General features: G+C 46.7%; 2 protein-coding genes across 2 annotated transcripts in view; one reads left to right on the top strand and one right to left on the bottom strand.

Moving 5' to 3' along the window:
* Window positions 1–9711, top strand: part of fbn3 (fibrillin 3) — a 58821-nt gene extending 49110 nt beyond the window's left edge. Inside the window, exons 44-64 of the mRNA XM_085347201.1 lie at window positions 246–371; window positions 703–819; window positions 1199–1327; window positions 2200–2319; window positions 2413–2535; window positions 2629–2781; window positions 2872–2937; window positions 3027–3152; window positions 3316–3435; window positions 3525–3647; window positions 3837–3968; window positions 4054–4179; window positions 4263–4469; window positions 4674–4799; window positions 4873–4995; window positions 5359–5475; window positions 5584–5712; window positions 5838–5957; window positions 8370–8601; window positions 8706–8859; window positions 8950–9711. Coding sequence (XP_085203327.1) covers window positions 246–371; window positions 703–819; window positions 1199–1327; window positions 2200–2319; window positions 2413–2535; window positions 2629–2781; window positions 2872–2937; window positions 3027–3152; window positions 3316–3435; window positions 3525–3647; window positions 3837–3968; window positions 4054–4179; window positions 4263–4469; window positions 4674–4799; window positions 4873–4995; window positions 5359–5475; window positions 5584–5712; window positions 5838–5957; window positions 8370–8601; window positions 8706–8859; window positions 8950–9327 — 3047 coding nt within the window. The 3' untranslated portion in view covers window positions 9328–9711. The remainder of the gene's footprint in view (window positions 1–245; window positions 372–702; window positions 820–1198; window positions 1328–2199; window positions 2320–2412; window positions 2536–2628; window positions 2782–2871; window positions 2938–3026; window positions 3153–3315; window positions 3436–3524; window positions 3648–3836; window positions 3969–4053; window positions 4180–4262; window positions 4470–4673; window positions 4800–4872; window positions 4996–5358; window positions 5476–5583; window positions 5713–5837; window positions 5958–8369; window positions 8602–8705; window positions 8860–8949) is intronic.
* A 6397-nt stretch (window positions 9712–16108) lies between these two features.
* Window positions 16109–16519, bottom strand: ctxn1 (cortexin 1). Its single transcript, XM_085348298.1, has one exon. The coding sequence runs from the start codon at window positions 16487–16489 to the stop codon at window positions 16109–16111; it is 381 nt and encodes a 126-aa protein (XP_085204424.1). The 5' UTR covers window positions 16490–16519.
* Between the last annotated feature and the right edge of the window lie 1552 nt (window positions 16520–18071).

Genomic DNA, 18071 nt, shown 5'->3' with positions numbered 1-18071 from the left:
TTTTTCTTAAAAACAAAAATAAGGTAAAAAAAAAAAAAATCTGGTAATTCTTTGTTTTTACATTCATCGGGCGCCAATCGGCCCAAATATCAAAGAGACATTTAAAATGCTGCTGTGGAAGAGTTCGGGTCTTAGGAGGTTAAAGATGTCAGTTTAGACTTTGGGAATCTGTCCATGATGATCATAACTAAGCTTTTTATCGGTGTGCTACGTTTAGCTGATTTTCTGTTGTCCCGTCTCCACAGACCGTAACGAGTGCCAGGAGATCCCCAACGTGTGCAGCCACGGCGAGTGTATCGACACGCAGGGCAGTTACCGCTGCATCTGCCACAACGGCTTTAAGGCCACTGCTGACCAAACCATGTGCATGGGTGAGCAAACCACAGAGCGCACACTTTATCTGCTCCAACCACACAGAGTGTGGAAATAGAGAAGAACTAAAGAGGAGGAAACAACAACTATTGTGCAAAAACATTTCATTTAGACTTTCAGTTGCTACTTTTAGTGTTTTTCATCAGTGTTGTACAGAGGCCCAGTGTCAGAGGGAAGATTAAATCAGGACAGGAGTTACAATAAACATACAATTGTGTACATTTGGGCTTAACGTGCAGCGTCAACAAGCTACTGGGTCTAAGTTCATCAACAGAGTGGTTCACCGTAATATAAATGCACTTTACGTTGATGTTGTTCTGTCTGTTTCAGACATCGACGAGTGTGAACGGCAGCCGTGCGGTAACGGTACCTGTAAAAACACCGTGGGATCCTACAACTGTCTCTGCTTCCCCGGCTTTGAGCTCACTCACAACAACGACTGCATGGGTACGAATCACTGCTGTTCTCCTCCACAAAGGTCAACGGCAGTTTGGGCTTTGTGTGAAAGGTCAACGGCTTCTTGACAAAGCTGTAGTTGTCATATTATTAAAAGCTGCGCCCTGACAATTCAATAAAAACAAGCTGCCCTTTGCTGCGCCGTGACATTTGGACTGACGTGAAGTAAGATTTAGATGTTCGCCCTGTGTTCTTACTGTTCTTTGGTTTCATGGGGAAATTTGTCAAACTGTATTAAACATCTTTGAACTTTTTCCTGAAGGCAGCTTTGTCACAGAGTCTGCATGTTAGGAGGAGAAAATAGGTTTATTCTTTCCAAAATCGGAAGAAATTCAGACGAATCCTAATCTTTGCACTGTTTACCTCACAGATATAGACGAGTGCAGCGCTCTCCAGGGCCAAGTGTGCAGGAATGGACAGTGCATCAACGGACTGGGCTCCTTCCAGTGTCTGTGCCACGAAGGTTATGAGAACACGCCTGATGGGAAGAACTGTGTTGGTGAGTCATCGGCCAAATCCTCAAGAGTAGGAAACCAGGTCGAGGTACGATCAGGACAAAAGTCCCGAGCTGTCACTGGAGAAAGCATCATGCTATAAGAAATCAGTTTAGACTTGTTGATGCTCACAAAGCAGGATCTAAAAAGTTCTCACAGGGTTTCCAAGTGTCAAGAAAAGTATCGTCAAGACATCCAAAGAGAGTCAGAACGAGGCTGGAAGATAAGGAAGCAAAAGATTTTAAAGACTCTGGAAAGGAAACTAGTGAGAGACGTGTCTAGAGACCCCACAGCAACTACGAGACAATAACTACCACCAAGAAAAGTCGACTTTGCTGAAGCGACACGATGGGCTGAAGTGTGCTGAGGACAACCTGAGGAAAGATTAGGTCCTTTGGTCCGTTGAGACAAACGTTCCTCAACCACAGAGACGATGTTTGAGTTGGGATGGGAGTGCTGTGCTGCAGGGAAGCCTCAGTGGTCAGGTTTTGTCTTACAACCAGACGAGGGTCCAAAGCATCCTGGTGAAGAACTACTTCCAGATGACCAAAGTGAAGAATAACGAGTGGTCTGAACAAAGGTGTGACGTAACTGAAAGTCTGTGGGATGAACTGAAGACCAAGGTCCACGTCTGAGGACCATCAAATGAGGAAGAGCCCGAGAGATTCTCCGAAGAAGAGCGGGCTCTGATCGCTCAGGGGACGAGTGAGCTGTTATCCAGCTAAAAGGCCTGTTAGCATCAGGCTAATCATTTTGACTCTGGTCATTGTTGTAAAATAACATCTGAAATACTAATACTGCTACTGTATGTTTGGAAAAGCTGTGGTGAAAGTCCCTGGCAGCGTGTTTGACACACACCTGTGTCCGGTTTTCACAGATATCAATGAGTGTGTGAGTCTGCCTGGCACCTGCTCTCCGGGAACCTGTCAGAACCTGGACGGATCCTTCAGATGCATCTGTCCTCCTGGCTACGAGGTGCAAAATGACCAGTGCATAGGTAAGACACGCAAAGAGTGCGCGTAAACATCAGGGAGTCAAAGACAGTCAGGCCGTCTGCTCATGCACACGCTCTTTTATGCTCACCTCCAAGATATCGATGAGTGTGTGGATCTCAGCCTCTGCCAGTTCGGGACCTGCACCAACACCCCGGGCAGCTTCCAGTGCTCGTGCCAGCCAGGCTTCGTGCTCTCTGACAACAAACGACGCTGCTACGGTGAGAGAAGCTGTCGAGTACAGTCGAGGCACGTTGATAAACTTGCAGGAGATCTTTGAAAACAAAGCTGACTCTTTATTTCTGCTTTGCCAGATACCAGAGAGAGCTTCTGTTTCACCAAATTCGAGGCAGGCAAGTGCTCGGTCCCCAAAGCCTTCAACACCACCAAGGCCAAGTGCTGTTGCAGCAAGATGCCCGGAGAGGGCTGGGGACTGCCCTGCGAGCTGTGCCCACGAGAAACCGACGGTTTGTGCAACAGAGTCATTATTAAGCTGCTCGAACACACGCAGTAGCATGCTTCAAATATTAAAACCGTCTTTTATGATGTGTCTCCAGCTGCCTTTAACACTCTGTGTCCCTACGGCCACGGAGCCCTGCCTGGACTGGGCGACGCTCGCGAAGGTGAGCGCTGCAACACCGAGCGAAGCGCTTTCATTTGAAGAAGAGTGGCGAGAGGCTTCGATGGGTTAACGCTCTGTCCTTCTCTGTAGATTTGAACGAGTGTCTGGATAACCCGGGCATCTGCCAGAACGGCATCTGCATCAACACAGACGGCTCTTTCCGCTGCGAATGCCCCTTTGGATACAACCTGGATTACACTGGTGTTAACTGCATCGGTGAGACGTGCAGAGTTTGCATTTATTTCACATTAATTCACAAAATCAACGCCGTGTCCGGGTCGTTTTCCAGCCTTGATTTATTCTGGGGTTTAACCTGCCACGGTGCAGCATCAATTTTTGCTCAGTTTGAATTCATCTGTCTGCTCTCTGGCCTCTGCAGACACCGACGAGTGCTCGATAGGAAACCCCTGTGGAAATGGAACCTGCACCAATGTGGTGGGAGGATTCGAGTGTTCGTGCGAGGAGGGCTTTGAACCAGGACCCATGATGACCTGTGAAGGTCAGTCATTCAGCAGCACGAGTCAAACTGACTCATCAGAGGACAGTTAATAAAATAACGGCTCCAACCAACTCTCTCCTTCACTGCAGACATCAACGAGTGCTCCCAGAACCCCCTGCTCTGCGCCTTCCGCTGCGTGAACACGTTTGGCTCCTACGAGTGCATGTGTCCCGCTGGCTACGTGCTGCGAGACGACCAGCGCATGTGCAGAGGTGAGCCCGCCACCGCAGATTCCTTATTAAAAGTGCTGCTTTTACTTTGCAGACAGCTCACCTTCCTGCGTCTCCGTGTTCATGTGTGACGAACACAATCGTGTTTCGTGTGTTTTCTAAACAGTGTAACAGGTTTTTTAGTGCTTCAGCTTTAACCTTGGATGACCCCTCTCTCATTCCTCTGAGCAGACCAGGACGAGTGCTCGGAGGGACTGGACGACTGTGACTCCAAAGGCATGACCTGCAAGAACCTCATCGGCACCTTCATGTGCATCTGCCCGCCTGGCATGCAGCGCCGACCGGACGGAGAGGGATGTATGGGTGAGTGACAGTGACCAACACGGGGGGAGATGGAGTTCTCGCACATGCAGCATTGTGCTCTTCACTCGTCTCTGTACCCCTGCAGACCTGAACGAGTGCCGCACCAAGCCCGGCATCTGCAAGAACGGCCGCTGTGTCAACATAGTGGGAAGCTACCGCTGCGAGTGCAACGACGGCTTTGAGCCGAGCTCCACTGGGACCGAGTGTATCGGTGAGACCGCTGCAGCATAAGAGCCCGCTGAGCACGCAGCGCTGGGGTGAACGGTAACTAAAGTGCTGCTTCTTTCCCTGCAGACAACAGAAAGGGCTTCTGTTTCACAGAGGTGCTGCAGACCATGTGCCAGCAGTCATCAACCAACAGGAACAGCGTGACCAAGTCTGAGTGCTGCTGCAACGCAGGTCGGGGCTGGGGGTCGCAGTGCGAGCTTTGCCCGCTGCCTGGCACCATACAGTACAAGAAGATGTGCCCACTCGGTCCTGGCTACACCACTGATGGCAGAGGTGAGACGCTCAGTGATGAGAAAAGATTTTACTTCTGTTTTTCTGCTTTTAATAATATTTATTTATTATTATCTACAATTCTAACCTGTAAGACTGGAAGAATTAATGTTGGGACACAAAGCGCGCTGACACAGCAGAGCACGAGGCTGATGTTGTGTTTCTCGGCGTGGCTGTCCGTCTTCTGTAACCGCTCATCTCTTCCAGACATCAACGAGTGCCAGGTGATGCCGGATCTGTGCCGTAACGGTCAGTGCATCAACACCATCGGATCCTTCCGCTGTCACTGCAACGTGGGATACAAAGCCGACTTCACAGCAACCTCCTGCGTCGGTACGTCTGCGCTCTGCTTTCCCTGAACATGATAAAGAATGTCTGTGTTCTCACTGTGGTCTTACTTTGTCAGATATGGACGAGTGCGCCCTGTCCCCGAAGCCCTGCAACTTCCTGTGTAAGAACACAGAAGGCAGCTACCTGTGCTCCTGCCCCAGAGGATACAGCCTGCAGCCTGATGGGAAGACCTGCAAAGGTACCCACTGCATCTCTCTGTAGCTGTGTCCGAATCACAAGCTGTTTCTGTTGGTCCTGTTTGTAGCTGCTGTCGTCGCTAAGTTCTGTTTATTGAACTAAAGTCGAAGGTTAGAATTCAACGTAACAAACATATTATAAGTATTAGTTTCATGGCTTTGAGGCGTCTGTACCCCCCTGGTGAGCAATGACAGCACTGCATCATTTACAATAAACACAGATGATTATATGATTACATTTTAATCTGGTTTAGCACAGTTGTAATGTTTCACTGGGCCTCCAAATGTTTCCTGCTTTCAAACAAACAGATTCTTAAACTATGGAAAAAGCTTTTCCAACCACTGTGATTTTTTCCTCTCTGAAGATCTGGACGAGTGCGCGACCAAGCAGCACAACTGCCAGTTCCTCTGTGTTAACACCGTTGGGGGCTTCACCTGTAAGTGCCCCGCTGGCTTCTCTCAGCACCAGACTGCCTGCATTGGTGAGTGCAAAAGAAAAAGGAAACCAGATCAACCTGAAACCGGTTAAATATGAGACACGCGTGTTTTTACACTTCACGGGTGCAGAAACACTTTTTCAATGTTTCCAGACAACAACGAGTGCACCGCTCAGAGCAGCGTGTGTGGTTCCCGGGCCTCGTGTATCAACACGCCTGGTAGCTTCAACTGTGAATGCTCCAAAGGGTTCTCCTTGGACACGACGGGCTTTGAGTGTGAAGGTAAGGTGTCCTTTACAGCCAGAGATCAACGAGTGTTTCTGCCGAGATGATCAGGCTGCAGCGGGATCCAGAATTGTTCTTGCACTGATTCGTGTCACTAAGTGAGAAGTTTTCATGTTTTTCAGATGTGGATGAATGTAGCAGCAACCACCGCTGTCAGCACGGCTGCCAGAACATGCTGGGAGGCTACCGCTGTGGCTGTCCTCAGGGCTACGTCCAGCACTACCAGTGGAACCAGTGTGTGGGTGAGTAGCCTGACCCAGAGTCTGTCAGCGTCTTGTTCAGGGCAGTAAGCAGAGACCAGATAGAGGAGCTAGTGATTTTAGTTTTTAATGAAACTATAGATTCATATTTATAATAATAAGACAAGCTGGAGCAAAAAATGATTTAGATAATACAGAAATATCCGGATGTTTGAGAGCTCTGTGTGCTTTGAAGTATCTTTATTTATTTTGTAATAAGCGTTGTCATAATCAAAATATTCAATTCAGCTTTATTTATACAGCGCCAAATCACAACAGTCGCCTCAAGGTGCTTCATACTGTAAGGTCGACCCTACAATAACACAGACACCCCAACAATCACATGACCCCCTTTGAACCAGCACTTTGGCGACAGCGGGAAGGAAAAACTCCCTTTTAACAGGAAGAAACCTCCGACTGAACCGGGCTCAGGGAGGGGCGGGGCCATCTGACACTGTACCTGCATCATTATTCAAAAATGTCTTCCAGTCTATTGGCCCATGTGTGCTCACTTTAATCAACTCTTCACTGGCGTCTGGTATAGTTCCGGTTTACTTTAAAAGCGCTGCTATTCTCCCACGTTTAAAACAACCTCAGCTTGACCCCTGTGTTTGGAGCAGCTACAGACCTCTCTCTAAGTTACCGTTAATCGCTAAGCTTCTAGAAAAGGTTGTAGCTCAGCAGCTTATGGCAGCTCCTGATAAACATGGCATTTACGATAAGTTTCAGTCCGGTTTTCGTCGGTTTCACTCCACGGAGACAGCTCTTCTTAGGGTCTCAAGTGATATCTTGATGGATAATGATGCAGGAAAATGCTCTGTTCTACTCATGTTGGACCTCACATCAGCTTCCGACATAGCTGACCATCACGTCCTCATTGAAAGGCTGAAATATTGTGTTGGTGTATCTGGAACTGCATTAGAGTGGTTCTCTGATCTCCATCACCGATCCTTTTCTGTGGCGGTCTCCGATTTTAGGTCATCCTCTACGTCCCTTACCTATGGTGTCCCTCAAGGGTCAGTTTTGGGGCCTTTATTGTTTTTAATATATCTTCTCCCCCTCCAGCATATAATGGGCTCTTTTGAGGACATTTCTTATCACCGTTATGTTGATGACATTCAGTTGTACGTTTCTTTTATGCCCGAGGATTTATCTAAGCTTCAGCGTCTGAATGATTGCTTAGATTTGATCAAACGTTGGAAACGCTGCAAATTTCCTCCAACTCAACGAGGGGAAAACCGAAGTCCTCGTATGCGCCCCTGATAGGTTTCTATCGCAGATAGTGAAAGCCCTCGGTCCTCTCTCACTCTGTGTTAAATCCTCTATCAGGAATCTGACTCGAGTCTCACATTGGATGGGCATGTGAAATCTCTGGTTCGGTCTTGTTTTTATCATTTAAGAAATGCGGCTAAGCTGAGCCTGATGTTATCTCGCTCTGAACTGGAGATTGCTATACGTGCATTTATTTCGTCACGCTTGGATTATTGTAACTCGCTGTTTATGCGTCTAAGCAAAGGTTCTCTGGATCGGCTGCAGGTTGTGCAAAACGCTGCAGCTAGGCCTAAATCCTGCAAGTACTCACATGTGACACCGTTGTTATCTCAGCTACACTGGCTTCCTGTTGAATTTAGAGTCAAGATCCTGGTCTTGACCTACAGAGCTGTGCACAGACTGGCACCAGCCTACATCTCTGATCTGCTACAGCCCGATGTCCCAGCAGGTCCCTGAGGTCATCTGATCAGGGCTTACTTGCTATAAAAAATACTAAGAGGAGGACTGAGGGTGACAGAGCTTTTGTCACTGTGGCCCCCAGACTGTGGACTCTCCCCCCCAACATTAACTGTGGACGCAGCAGCTGTTTTTAAAAAACAACTCAAAACTCACCTTTTTAAAACTGCTTTTGGTTCATTTTTTGCCGGTTTTATTTTGTCTTTTTAAATCTTTTTGTGACTTGTAATCTTATGTGCAGCACTTTGTGATTCTGTCCTGAAAGGATAAATAAAAATGTTATTTATTTTATCATCTGCTGCCACAAATAAATACATTTCCTTTTTTCCTATTAGAGCGTCTGTGCAAGTTTAGTGTAACATTTCAGTGTTTTCTGCATCCTCTGCTGTTCATTCATTGATAAACAACAGAAATGTTTTAATACACACCTACCGGCCACTGGACCTGCTTGGAGTCTTCATGACAGCTCTCTGTAAACCCTAGAAGTCCCAGCAGTTTCTGAAACACCAGCCTCGCTGCCTCCAACAGACATACACCCTTACCTACATGTTTACAAGCCTAAATGCTTCAGGTCACTACCATGTAACTAGCTGGTGATATCTGTGTTAACTAGCAGTTCAGCTGGTTAACACAGGTGGTCAGCGAGTGCATAAGAAGTTAAGAACTTCCTCTCTTCTTTCACTGCAGATGAGAACGAGTGTCAGGGAGCGTCGGTTTGCGGCTCGGCCTCCTGCTACAACACGCTGGGCAGCTACAAGTGCGTGTGTCCCTCTGGCTTTGACTTTGATCAGGGTGCCGGTGGCTGCCAAGATGTGAACGAGTGCACCACGTCCACAAACCCCTGCATCTATGGCTGCTCCAACACTGATGGAGGCTACCTGTGTGGCTGTCCTGGAGGTTTCTACAGAGCAGGACAGGGGTGAGGGGCTCACATTTCACCAAAAATTTTTCCCGATGCTGATCGTGAAACGAATTTTCTCTGTGCACACGCTGAACTTTGCTGATGTGCTCGTCTCCACCCAGTCACTGCATAACCGGCTCAGGCTTCCCAGGCCAGTACGTCGAGGGTGAGGATGAAGACCGCCTGTCTCCCGAGGCCTGCTACGAATGTAAGATCAACGGAGGAGGAAAGAATGGACGACACAAGCGCGATGCTGATGAGAATGAGCTCAGTCAGGTATATTTGTTGCTCCTTCTGGTTTCAGGTTGAACTTTCTTAGATTATGAGAACTGACAGCCATCCTCTGCATCCTCGCTCCCCCTGCAGGAAGCAGCAGTCAGCATGGCCAGTGTGGACACGCAGGCCTCCATCCCTGTTAACATCTCTCTGGCCTCCTTGCTCAACAAGGAGCCTCTGCTCGAGCTTCTGCCCGCCCTGCAGCCCCTGGAGCACCACGTCCGTTACGTCATAACCCACGGCAACGCCGACGAACATTTCCACCTGCTGGAACGCCGCGACGGAAAGAGCGTGCTCCGACTCGGCAAGAAGCCGCCTCCACCTGGATCTTACCGGCTGGAGATTGCCAGCCTTCGGCTGTTTGGGCCCCGAAAACTGCACCAACTAGAAAAGCAGCATGACATTGACTACCTACAAGGGGAGATGGGTGACGCCCTGCGCATCAAGCTCCACGTCCACCTGCACTGAGCCCAGAGTGCCATCCTGCTCTGGACTGATCTCTAAAGCCTTTTAACCTTTTATCCAGTAACTCCTACACAGAGTCCCCTACAGGACCCCCTCACTGACGGGGAAATCGAGGGCTACGAAAGACTGAGTCAGCTCTACCACCACCTTGTTAATGTTCAATTTATTCTGTGTTCTTGTTTTGTGTTTTTGTGCTTTTGTTTTCCCCTCCACTCCTACCCGCCCCAGCGCTCGTTCTCCACCCGGAGACCCAGCGGAGGAGACGCAGAGAGGTGTCTTTGTGCTTGGACCACGGCCACCTCCACCCAAACAAAAGCAGGCAGGAGGCTCATGAGTCCATGAAGCACTTTTGTAGATGAGACACAAACAAAGCTTTAATTAGAAGTGAAGTGCTGAGAACTGCGTTTAGACGAGTATTTAAATCACAGGCAGCATCTACAGACGTCATTGTGTTTAGTAGCGTCGAGAAAAATAAGGTTGAAGATAAGCGTGCCACTCTGGTCTAAGAACAAGCTCCCTTCTCTGTGATCTTGGGCCCTTCACGTATCCTAGGAAGTCATTTATTGTATTTGTGCTGTTCAGAAACACAAAGGACTGCAACGTTCGCTCTCCGTTTGATATCCAACGAGTCTTTTTAGAAAACAGCAAGCTCTCCTCTCGTGTGCCTGACGTTGGTCCTGCGTGTTTGCGCGTGTGTGTTGTCACGTTCGGTTACCTCAGTACTTCTCAACAACATGCTGTGATGCTAACTTTCAAACAAAAGAGGGTGCTAATGTCCCTCAGCATCCACCGTGAGCAGGGAATGCAGCAGCGAGTAGCTCGGAGACTTTAAAGAAGATAAATACCTGATCTGACCTGATCTAAGCTTTCAGTGATTTTGACTTCACCGATTCAGGACCTGTGAGCCTTCATGTAACCAACAGTCTTCCTACAGTGTTGGCTGTCAGAGCCTTGCAGCTTCTTTACTGCAGTCACACATTTAATGACATTAAGCTGACTTTATCTGCCTTGTTTGGCTTCACCGTGAGTCTGAGGACTGAGCCGTATTTACGTGCACTGCAGCCCTGAGGACACAGACGTCCATTTCACTTGAACTCGAGAGCATCTGTTGAATTCACCAAACGGGCGTCGCTCTCGCCTTCTTGCACGCTCTACACAGACGGCACCGTCCAAAGCAAACGGAGCATCTCCAGAAGCCAGAACCATCTCCTGCCGTGTGGGACGTCGTACCAACCCCGTCCTCCCGACGCTTCCCAGAATTCATGTGTGAAAACAGCTGAAGGGACGTACACGTGAATGCAGTAGCAGCCTCAAAGGTACACGACATGCTAAGCTGTAACTAACAGCAGTGCTTTACAGAGTAAGGGCTTGCACATTAGAACGCAAAACCTCACAAAAACAAGAATATGCTTCAGGTCATACATCCTTTGTCATGATTTTTTTCCTCCTGAGGGGAAAAAGGTGCTACATGATACCAAACGCTGTAGAAGAAGCGCAGTCTGTTGTTTTTACCAGGTTTTATTGCGGTTGTCTCCGTCTTTTGTCTCAGTGCTGATAAACCAATATTATTATTATTATTATTAAACTTGCTTCTTGAAGATTTAATTGTATATTTTTAAGTGAAATGTAGATTTTTTTTAAATGTCACAGCTGCCAGACCAAATACTCAGATTGACCAAAAGCGAGCATGCGCTTGGTCACCACTGACTGACGCGTTAAGGCTGCTGCAGTCAGATCAGTCTTTGAGACGATCAGGAGCTCTTTTATCACAACAAGTAGGGAAGCTTACACTGTGTGTACAACGATCGAGGCCGACATGCCACCGTGCTCGGACCTGTGGTGCTAAATGCTAACCCTTCTCTTTGAACACTTGAGGCATTTCATCGAAGACGACGTTTCTAACACGTAACCACGTTCTAACCTGGGAACCTTTGTATACTTTGTATCTTTATTCTCATTTTGTATTTTGATGTTTTTTTAAACTTGCCACTATGTTTTTGAAAGGGCACCGTGTTGCCTGTGCTTACTGTATCTCAGCTTCAGCGTCAGACTTGAATATCGTCATCATCGTCGAGGTATCCTGTGCTTAACGAAAGCAGCATTTGTCACACCTGTTGATCCCAGAGTTTAACTGAAAGCTGATATGACAATCATCCAGTCACACAGCATCTACAAGATGAGGATCACGCAATAAAGCAGCCATCGCGGGACATCCTGTGCCATCATCTCTGAAAACCAAAGATTTATGACACCAAAGGGCAGTCTGTAAAACTTAGAGTCCTTCCTATTATATTGTAAACCTTTGTCCACTGACATAAATGGCAATAAAGTATTGTGGGTTATATTTTTAAGTTGTGTATTCTTGGTACTGCGTCTTTGTGGAGAACGCATACGATAGAGTGCTAAAAGAGGAACTGAGGCATGAGGTGTGACAGGTGGCTGAACTAACATCAGTGACCTGCTCTGACCCCCGTGGTGTTTATGATGGCGACGGACAGGCTGACAGATGAAGTCAGGGAGGAGTCTCCGTGGACCAGAGGTGGGACCAAGTCATTGTTTTGCAAGTCTCAAGTAAGTCTCAAGTCTTTATCCTCAAGTCAAGTCTCAAGTAATGTCAGGCAAGTCAGAGTCGAGTCTCAAGTCACTGGTGTAAAAGTCCGAGTAAAGTCACAAGTCTGAAACTTTGAATTTCAAGTCCTTTCGAGTCTTTAAAAAAAAAACAAAAAACGAAAAAATAATGTTGCAGTTATGCTAAATGTAAATGTTAGACCATGTAATTTTTAAATCTGTGTTTTTCTCAACACATGACAAAATAGTGAACTTAGAAAATATACACAAATTGTGAAATTGCACCTCTTTAAAATGCAGCTCAATTAAACCTAGCTCCAAGAATAATTTTCACCGACAGTTCTGAGATACGCTGCATGTTATTCTTGGATGCAGTTTGGCACGACATAGTAACTTCAGGTCACTGCAACAAGCCCAGGTACAGTTTACCGACGGATGGGTACAGGACCTTGAAATGCACCGTGTAGAACGAAAGACCATCGTACGTATCATAAGTTTACCAGTCTCACAAATCGTCGTCATAAATACACATTCCTTAACAGTTTATTAATAGGACCTTTGAGCTCAACGGTAATTAATTAGTAGTAGAAATAATTTCTGGTAGCATCACAGAAATGTAGCAGTGACAATAATACTGTATGCTGTAATCGTACTGGACAATTAGTGATACAAAAAACCTGTTTTATCCTGTGAATAAAAGTATATGTTTTTGTCAATGTACCATAATAACAGAAGCGAAACGCAATATTGTGTCAGGACAATTCACTATTTATGCACAATAAACAAAGGAGCAACAATTTCTGTTCAGCGCCAGACTTGCTTGTAACCTATATCACCAATTATGTTATGAAAATGACGCATTAACTACAACAGCAGACTGACCTTCGTGTAAATGCTTGGAGCAGACTAACCTGTGAGCTGGAGGGTTCTGGGACGTTATATTTGATCTTTGAATGGCTGCAATCCAGGCCATCCGTCGCGTCTTTGTTACTTCGGAAACATGGCTCGAACAATTTCTCTTCAACGACGTAATCCGATAACAACCGATCTCTTTACCCGTCGGCTTCCCGTGGCTGTCATGCGACCGGCTATTGCAGTTAATAATACAACAGCTTCTTGACATTTTTTGTTTCTTTTTATCGCTGTGTGACTGATTTTAATTGAAAGCCTGCGTGCGCTAGTACCGCTTGCCACGAGTTCCCAGAATTCTTTGCGGTTTTACCCCTGAATGACGTCACATTTTCAATCTCTATATAATATGGATGTTAAATTTTATATTTGGGGTAAAATATCAAGTCTTTTCAAGTAAACCGGTTCAAGTCCAATTCAAGTCCCAGGTCATTGGTGTAAAAGTCCAAGTCAAGTCACAAGTCTTAGAACATTATTTCAAGTCAAGTCTAAAGTCATAAAATTAATGACTCGAGTCTGACTAGAGTCCAAGTCATGTGACTCGAGTCCACACCTCTGCCGTGGACTGATCTGTAGCGAGATCAGGCGGAGGAGAGCCTGGAGAGGTGGGGGTGTGCTCTGGGGAGAAGAGGAATGAAAGCATGTGTGTAACAATGAAGATGGAAGCAGGAGTTCAAATACCTGGAGGTCAGCTATCAGACACTGCACGAGAGAGGTGAAGGCGAGAGTGGAGGCAGGGTGGACCGGCTGGAGATGAGCGTGTGGGGTTTGGAGACAAGGTTAGAGAAGCTGAGAGGGTTCGGACATGTCCAGAGGGACAGCACAAATACTGGACAAAGAGGAAGGCCACAGAAGAGGGTCATGATGTAGTGAGAACATGCAGAGATCATTAGCTGGGGCAAGAAAAACACTAGATTTATTATCTGCACTTCAAAATAATACATTTTTAAAAAGGTCCAGCGGGCCTCGGTGCACGAAACAGCTGCTTATCTCGTCTCCTTTTAAGGCCTCGTTTCATTTAAGACAACTTTCCTCTGATTGGCTGCTCCTCGTAAACAGAAGATTTAAAAGGAGCCGAGTCTGTAAATGCCCACAGCAAAAGTGACACGAGGAGACTTTAACTAGCAGTCCTTTTATTTCATTTCAAACATGAACAACATGGACTACACACACAGTCCAGCATCAGTGGAAGTTATATAAGAGTACTTGAAGAAGAAAATCATAGTTTTTCACTGTTTCACTCCAGCGTATCAAAAACAAAGCGTATAGTCAGAAAAATATTGAATTACAAAACTCAAAAAAGCAAAGTGTTTTCCTCCTAAGACTGGGCTGCAGGACTAGCTCAAAGTTCTAGAGTCTAAAGGTTTACACAGTAAGAGGAAGAGAGAAAAGGATAGCAAAAAGGAGACTCCAAAACCTGAGTCGAGAATAGAAAAATAAAGCTTTGTTTCGCCTAAAGGTTGCAGTTTGCCTCATCAACACGCTCAGCAGGCTGACTACAGCAAAGGACACGACCGGCTAACACAAACTCTACTCGCAGTAATACGGGATTATATAGTTTCAGTATGGCTTCTCAGTTACAGACACAGACAAAATATACACGGACAATATTTTTATAGTGCCACAAACGACCTGCTTGGGCCTTAAAAGCATCTGGAACTGTTCGGTGTAAGCAGTCAGAATAAGCACGATAAAGGTGAGTGTTTGTGCTCCTCGCCAAGCACTGAAAGGTCACACGCTTCGTGACGGGCTTCGGTTCATTAAAGGGGCATCTGCTTAAATGTAAATGTAAACTCCTTCAGCTAAGCTCTGGCTGTGTTTATTAGGGGTGCAACGATACTCGTATCGATATTGAACCGTTCGATACAGTGCTTCCGGTTCGGTACTCATATGTATCAAACAATACAAAATGTTTAATTTATTTTATAAACTTTCCTTCTGACGATGCTGTCTGTGTTGAGCGCTCAGTGAATCTGCGTTCGACTACTCTGCCTAGGCTGCACTGTCCAGCGCAGATCCACTGAGCGCAGGGCAAGCTAGCAAGACAGAAGCTAAGCTCTCCTTGCAACATGGCAAATTGAACCTCCCCCACCCTCATTCAGATCTGGCCTTTGGAACTATTTTGGTCTTCATGTGACGTATGACCCTGAAGGTAAGCACGTCATGGACTAAAGTAAAACAGTATGTTGGATGTGCCACGCAATGCTCAATTACATGGGTGGGAGCTAGTGTGTTAGCGCAGTTAGCTCGTTAACATGTTGACGCCGTCCAGCCCCACGTACGGGGCGATCCGCGGTAGCTCGTTAACGGAGATTTGCCGTGTTGTGGCGTTAACGTCATTTCAGATTAACGCTGACAGCACTAGTGGGAACACAACGAATATGACTGCACATTTACTCCGACATCATCCTAGTGCAAAGACAAGTGGAAGCAGACAAAAACAACAAGCAGCATGCTACACACTGTACCGAGTCATTTAGACAGCCGTTAGCACAGGATTCTCCTTATGGGGACCTGATATGTTTAATATGCTGCTGAGAATATAGCCCAGAAGAAGCGTATAGTAGAGCTTTTATTTTGAAAGAGCCATTTCTCTGTAATAAACTCTCTTTTCCAAAGATGAGTGATTCCTCCATCAGATTTATTTTTTATTACTTTGTTGTTTCAGCAACATTAAATTTAAAAACTGTACTTTTGAGTTAAAATATATATATTTATAATTTTAATAAATGACAAATTAAAAAAGCATGAACATTTTTTGTATTGAAAAAATATCGAACCGAACCGTGAATTTTGTGTATCATTGCACCCCTAGTGTTTATGCAAGTGGAGTGGGTTTTAAAAAAAAAAGAAAAAAAAGAAATCTAGCTTTGAGGTTAGTTGTGAGTGAATATTTCCCAAATCCTGTCCAGCTAGCCCTAAAGTGATGCTGTGGCCTGGGTAGCATGGTTCCCCTGTTACAGTAGGTCTGGTTAAGGCAGCTGTGCGTCGAGCCTCATGTCGAACCACAGTCGTTATGGTTACCTGTGGTCCTGCAGCCGCGTATTTAAGATAAGATAAGATAGAACTTTATTAATCCCTCGGGTGGGTTCCTCTGGGAAATTCGACTTCCAAAAAGCACAGCAACGACCGAAGTTACAGTTACAGAATTTACACCAGTACACGATGACAGTGACTCAGTACAAACTTCCTGCAATAGTTGACGTCCTTCTTAAGCAGTGCAGTCACAATGTTATGTCCCTCTAAACCAGTCCGTGCTTTAAAACAGTGTCTGTGTGCAATGGCACGCTCCCCTGCGCCGTGCCCCCTACACCAGTGCATAATCAAACTGACCCCTCTCTAGCCCCTCCTTGTGGTCAGTCCAGGATGATGCAGGCATGCGGCTGTAGGGGTCCAGAAGGATCCTGAAGCATCTGACCAGCAGGAAGACTAAGAAGAGCATGAGGAGGCCTACAAAGGCCAAAGCGGTACGCTGCTCCGTGTCCACCCCGACCAAGGCCAGAGGAGGGCTGCTGCTGCCGCCGCCATGATTGCCGGTGAGGGAGGAGCTGGCTGGGGACAGCAGCAACTCGTAGTCAAGCGTGGGCACATCGTTCATCCTCCACGGGGCCCGAAGACAGGGCTTACACACTGACTGGATGGTTGGTGTGTTGGGTGGAGGTGCGGAGAAGGAAGGGAAGGCGTTCATTTAGGAAATGTTGAAAGTTTTTAATATTGCAGACCCTGTTTATTTATTTTTAGAAGAATAGTTACCGAGCGAGGACCGCAGAGCGTTTGTCTACGATGAGCGCAGTCCCATGGTCGCCACTTTATTGGATCAAATGTAGGCCAGTCAAAGTGACATGACCCAGACAGCTTTGACTCTCATGTGTTCTGACAGTGTGTCAAACACACACACTTTTCAATTAATAAGGACTATTTTTTGTGTAACACATTTGCCTAAAAAGTCTAATGACGCTCAGCCGTTCCTATTTCAGCGCCTGCCCTCCGGCGCTCATGTTTTTAGTGTATTTATCGGAGCCACGCCAGCTCTCATTCTCACTCCGTCTCACAGAGCAGACAGGACGTGACACCGCCTCCCGCTAACGCAAATGTCACTGATGGCGGTCAAGGTCAGCGTGCTCTAAGGGAGTTAAGAGCGCTGATGGACTTCTAACACCAAGTTGGGTTCAGCTGTTTCAGCGCGCGTCTCCGTGTTGTGACGCTAAAGTGAAACGCAGACACGAGCGGCGCACTATTAAAGCGCCTGCAGAGGCCGGCAGCCCGGTGTGCGCGCGCCTGTGTGGGCACATGTGTGGCTGTTGGTATGGAGCTAATCAGATTGGGAGGTCAGCTGCTCAGTGGCCCTGAATATAAAACAATGCATAACCTTTCCTGAAGCTGTCTGCTAAATGCCAAGTTTTCCCTTCGACCGGCTGGAGCGTGATAAGTGGGTCAGAGCTGTCAAATGCTGAAGCCACTCCTTTCCGGCGCCTCCTTCTGGGGTGATCGCTTCAGAAAAACGCCCTTCTTGACAAGCAGAGAAGCAGCGAGAGGTAGAAAATGTTTATCTGATGCGTTAGGCTGTCGGTCACAGATGAAGAGTGTCTTCATCCAGATGCAGATTGGCAGAATCTTTTTATGGGCTCGTTCCACTCCTCGGCCGATACGAAGCGGGCCAAGCGTCGTGAGATTGTCCGGATTAAGCTGAGCAACCACTCCCACACCTGAAAGAAACACCAAAGAAAGCCACCTGATTAGAACATTGCCCCTCGTCTCTATATGCCTAAAATCATGACATTCAAATTTGCACCAATAGGATGCACCGTTTTTAATGTGAAGCGTAACAAGAAGATGAAGTCATTTTCCCCACAATGTGATTATTACAACCCTGTGCTTAATAAGCAGCAGTGACAGTGATATAAACCATCTGTGAGGAGAACACAGCACCAGCATCCCGATAATGACTCTCAATTAGGACTCTGATTACGCTGCCATTACAGCCACATTAGCAGTAATGAATGCACGATTATAAACACCGATACCACGCTGCCTCGCCCGTATTTGTCGGTGCACTGTTACACCAGGACTTTCATTCACTCGCTCACTCAGGGGAAGACAATGTGCTGAGGAGCCTCATTAATAATCTAAAATCTCCTGCGGCCGACCAGGTTTCAAATAGTTGAGGAAAGATGATACGAAAGCATTTTTACCTGCTCACCTGTCTGATGGGTGGCGGCTACGCTATTTGCTTAAATAAACATGATACCAAGAGGAGGGGTCACATGTGG

Source organism: Diplotaxodon limnothrissa, linkage group LG23 (genome assembly GCF_057381915.1).
Source record: "Diplotaxodon limnothrissa isolate DT_005_m linkage group LG23, D_limnothrissa_male_GT1.1, whole genome shotgun sequence".
NCBI lineage: Eukaryota > Metazoa > Chordata > Actinopteri > Cichliformes > Cichlidae > Diplotaxodon > Diplotaxodon limnothrissa.
The sequence above is the reverse complement of the archived record's forward strand: the minus strand, read 5'-3'. Positions and strand labels throughout refer to the sequence as shown.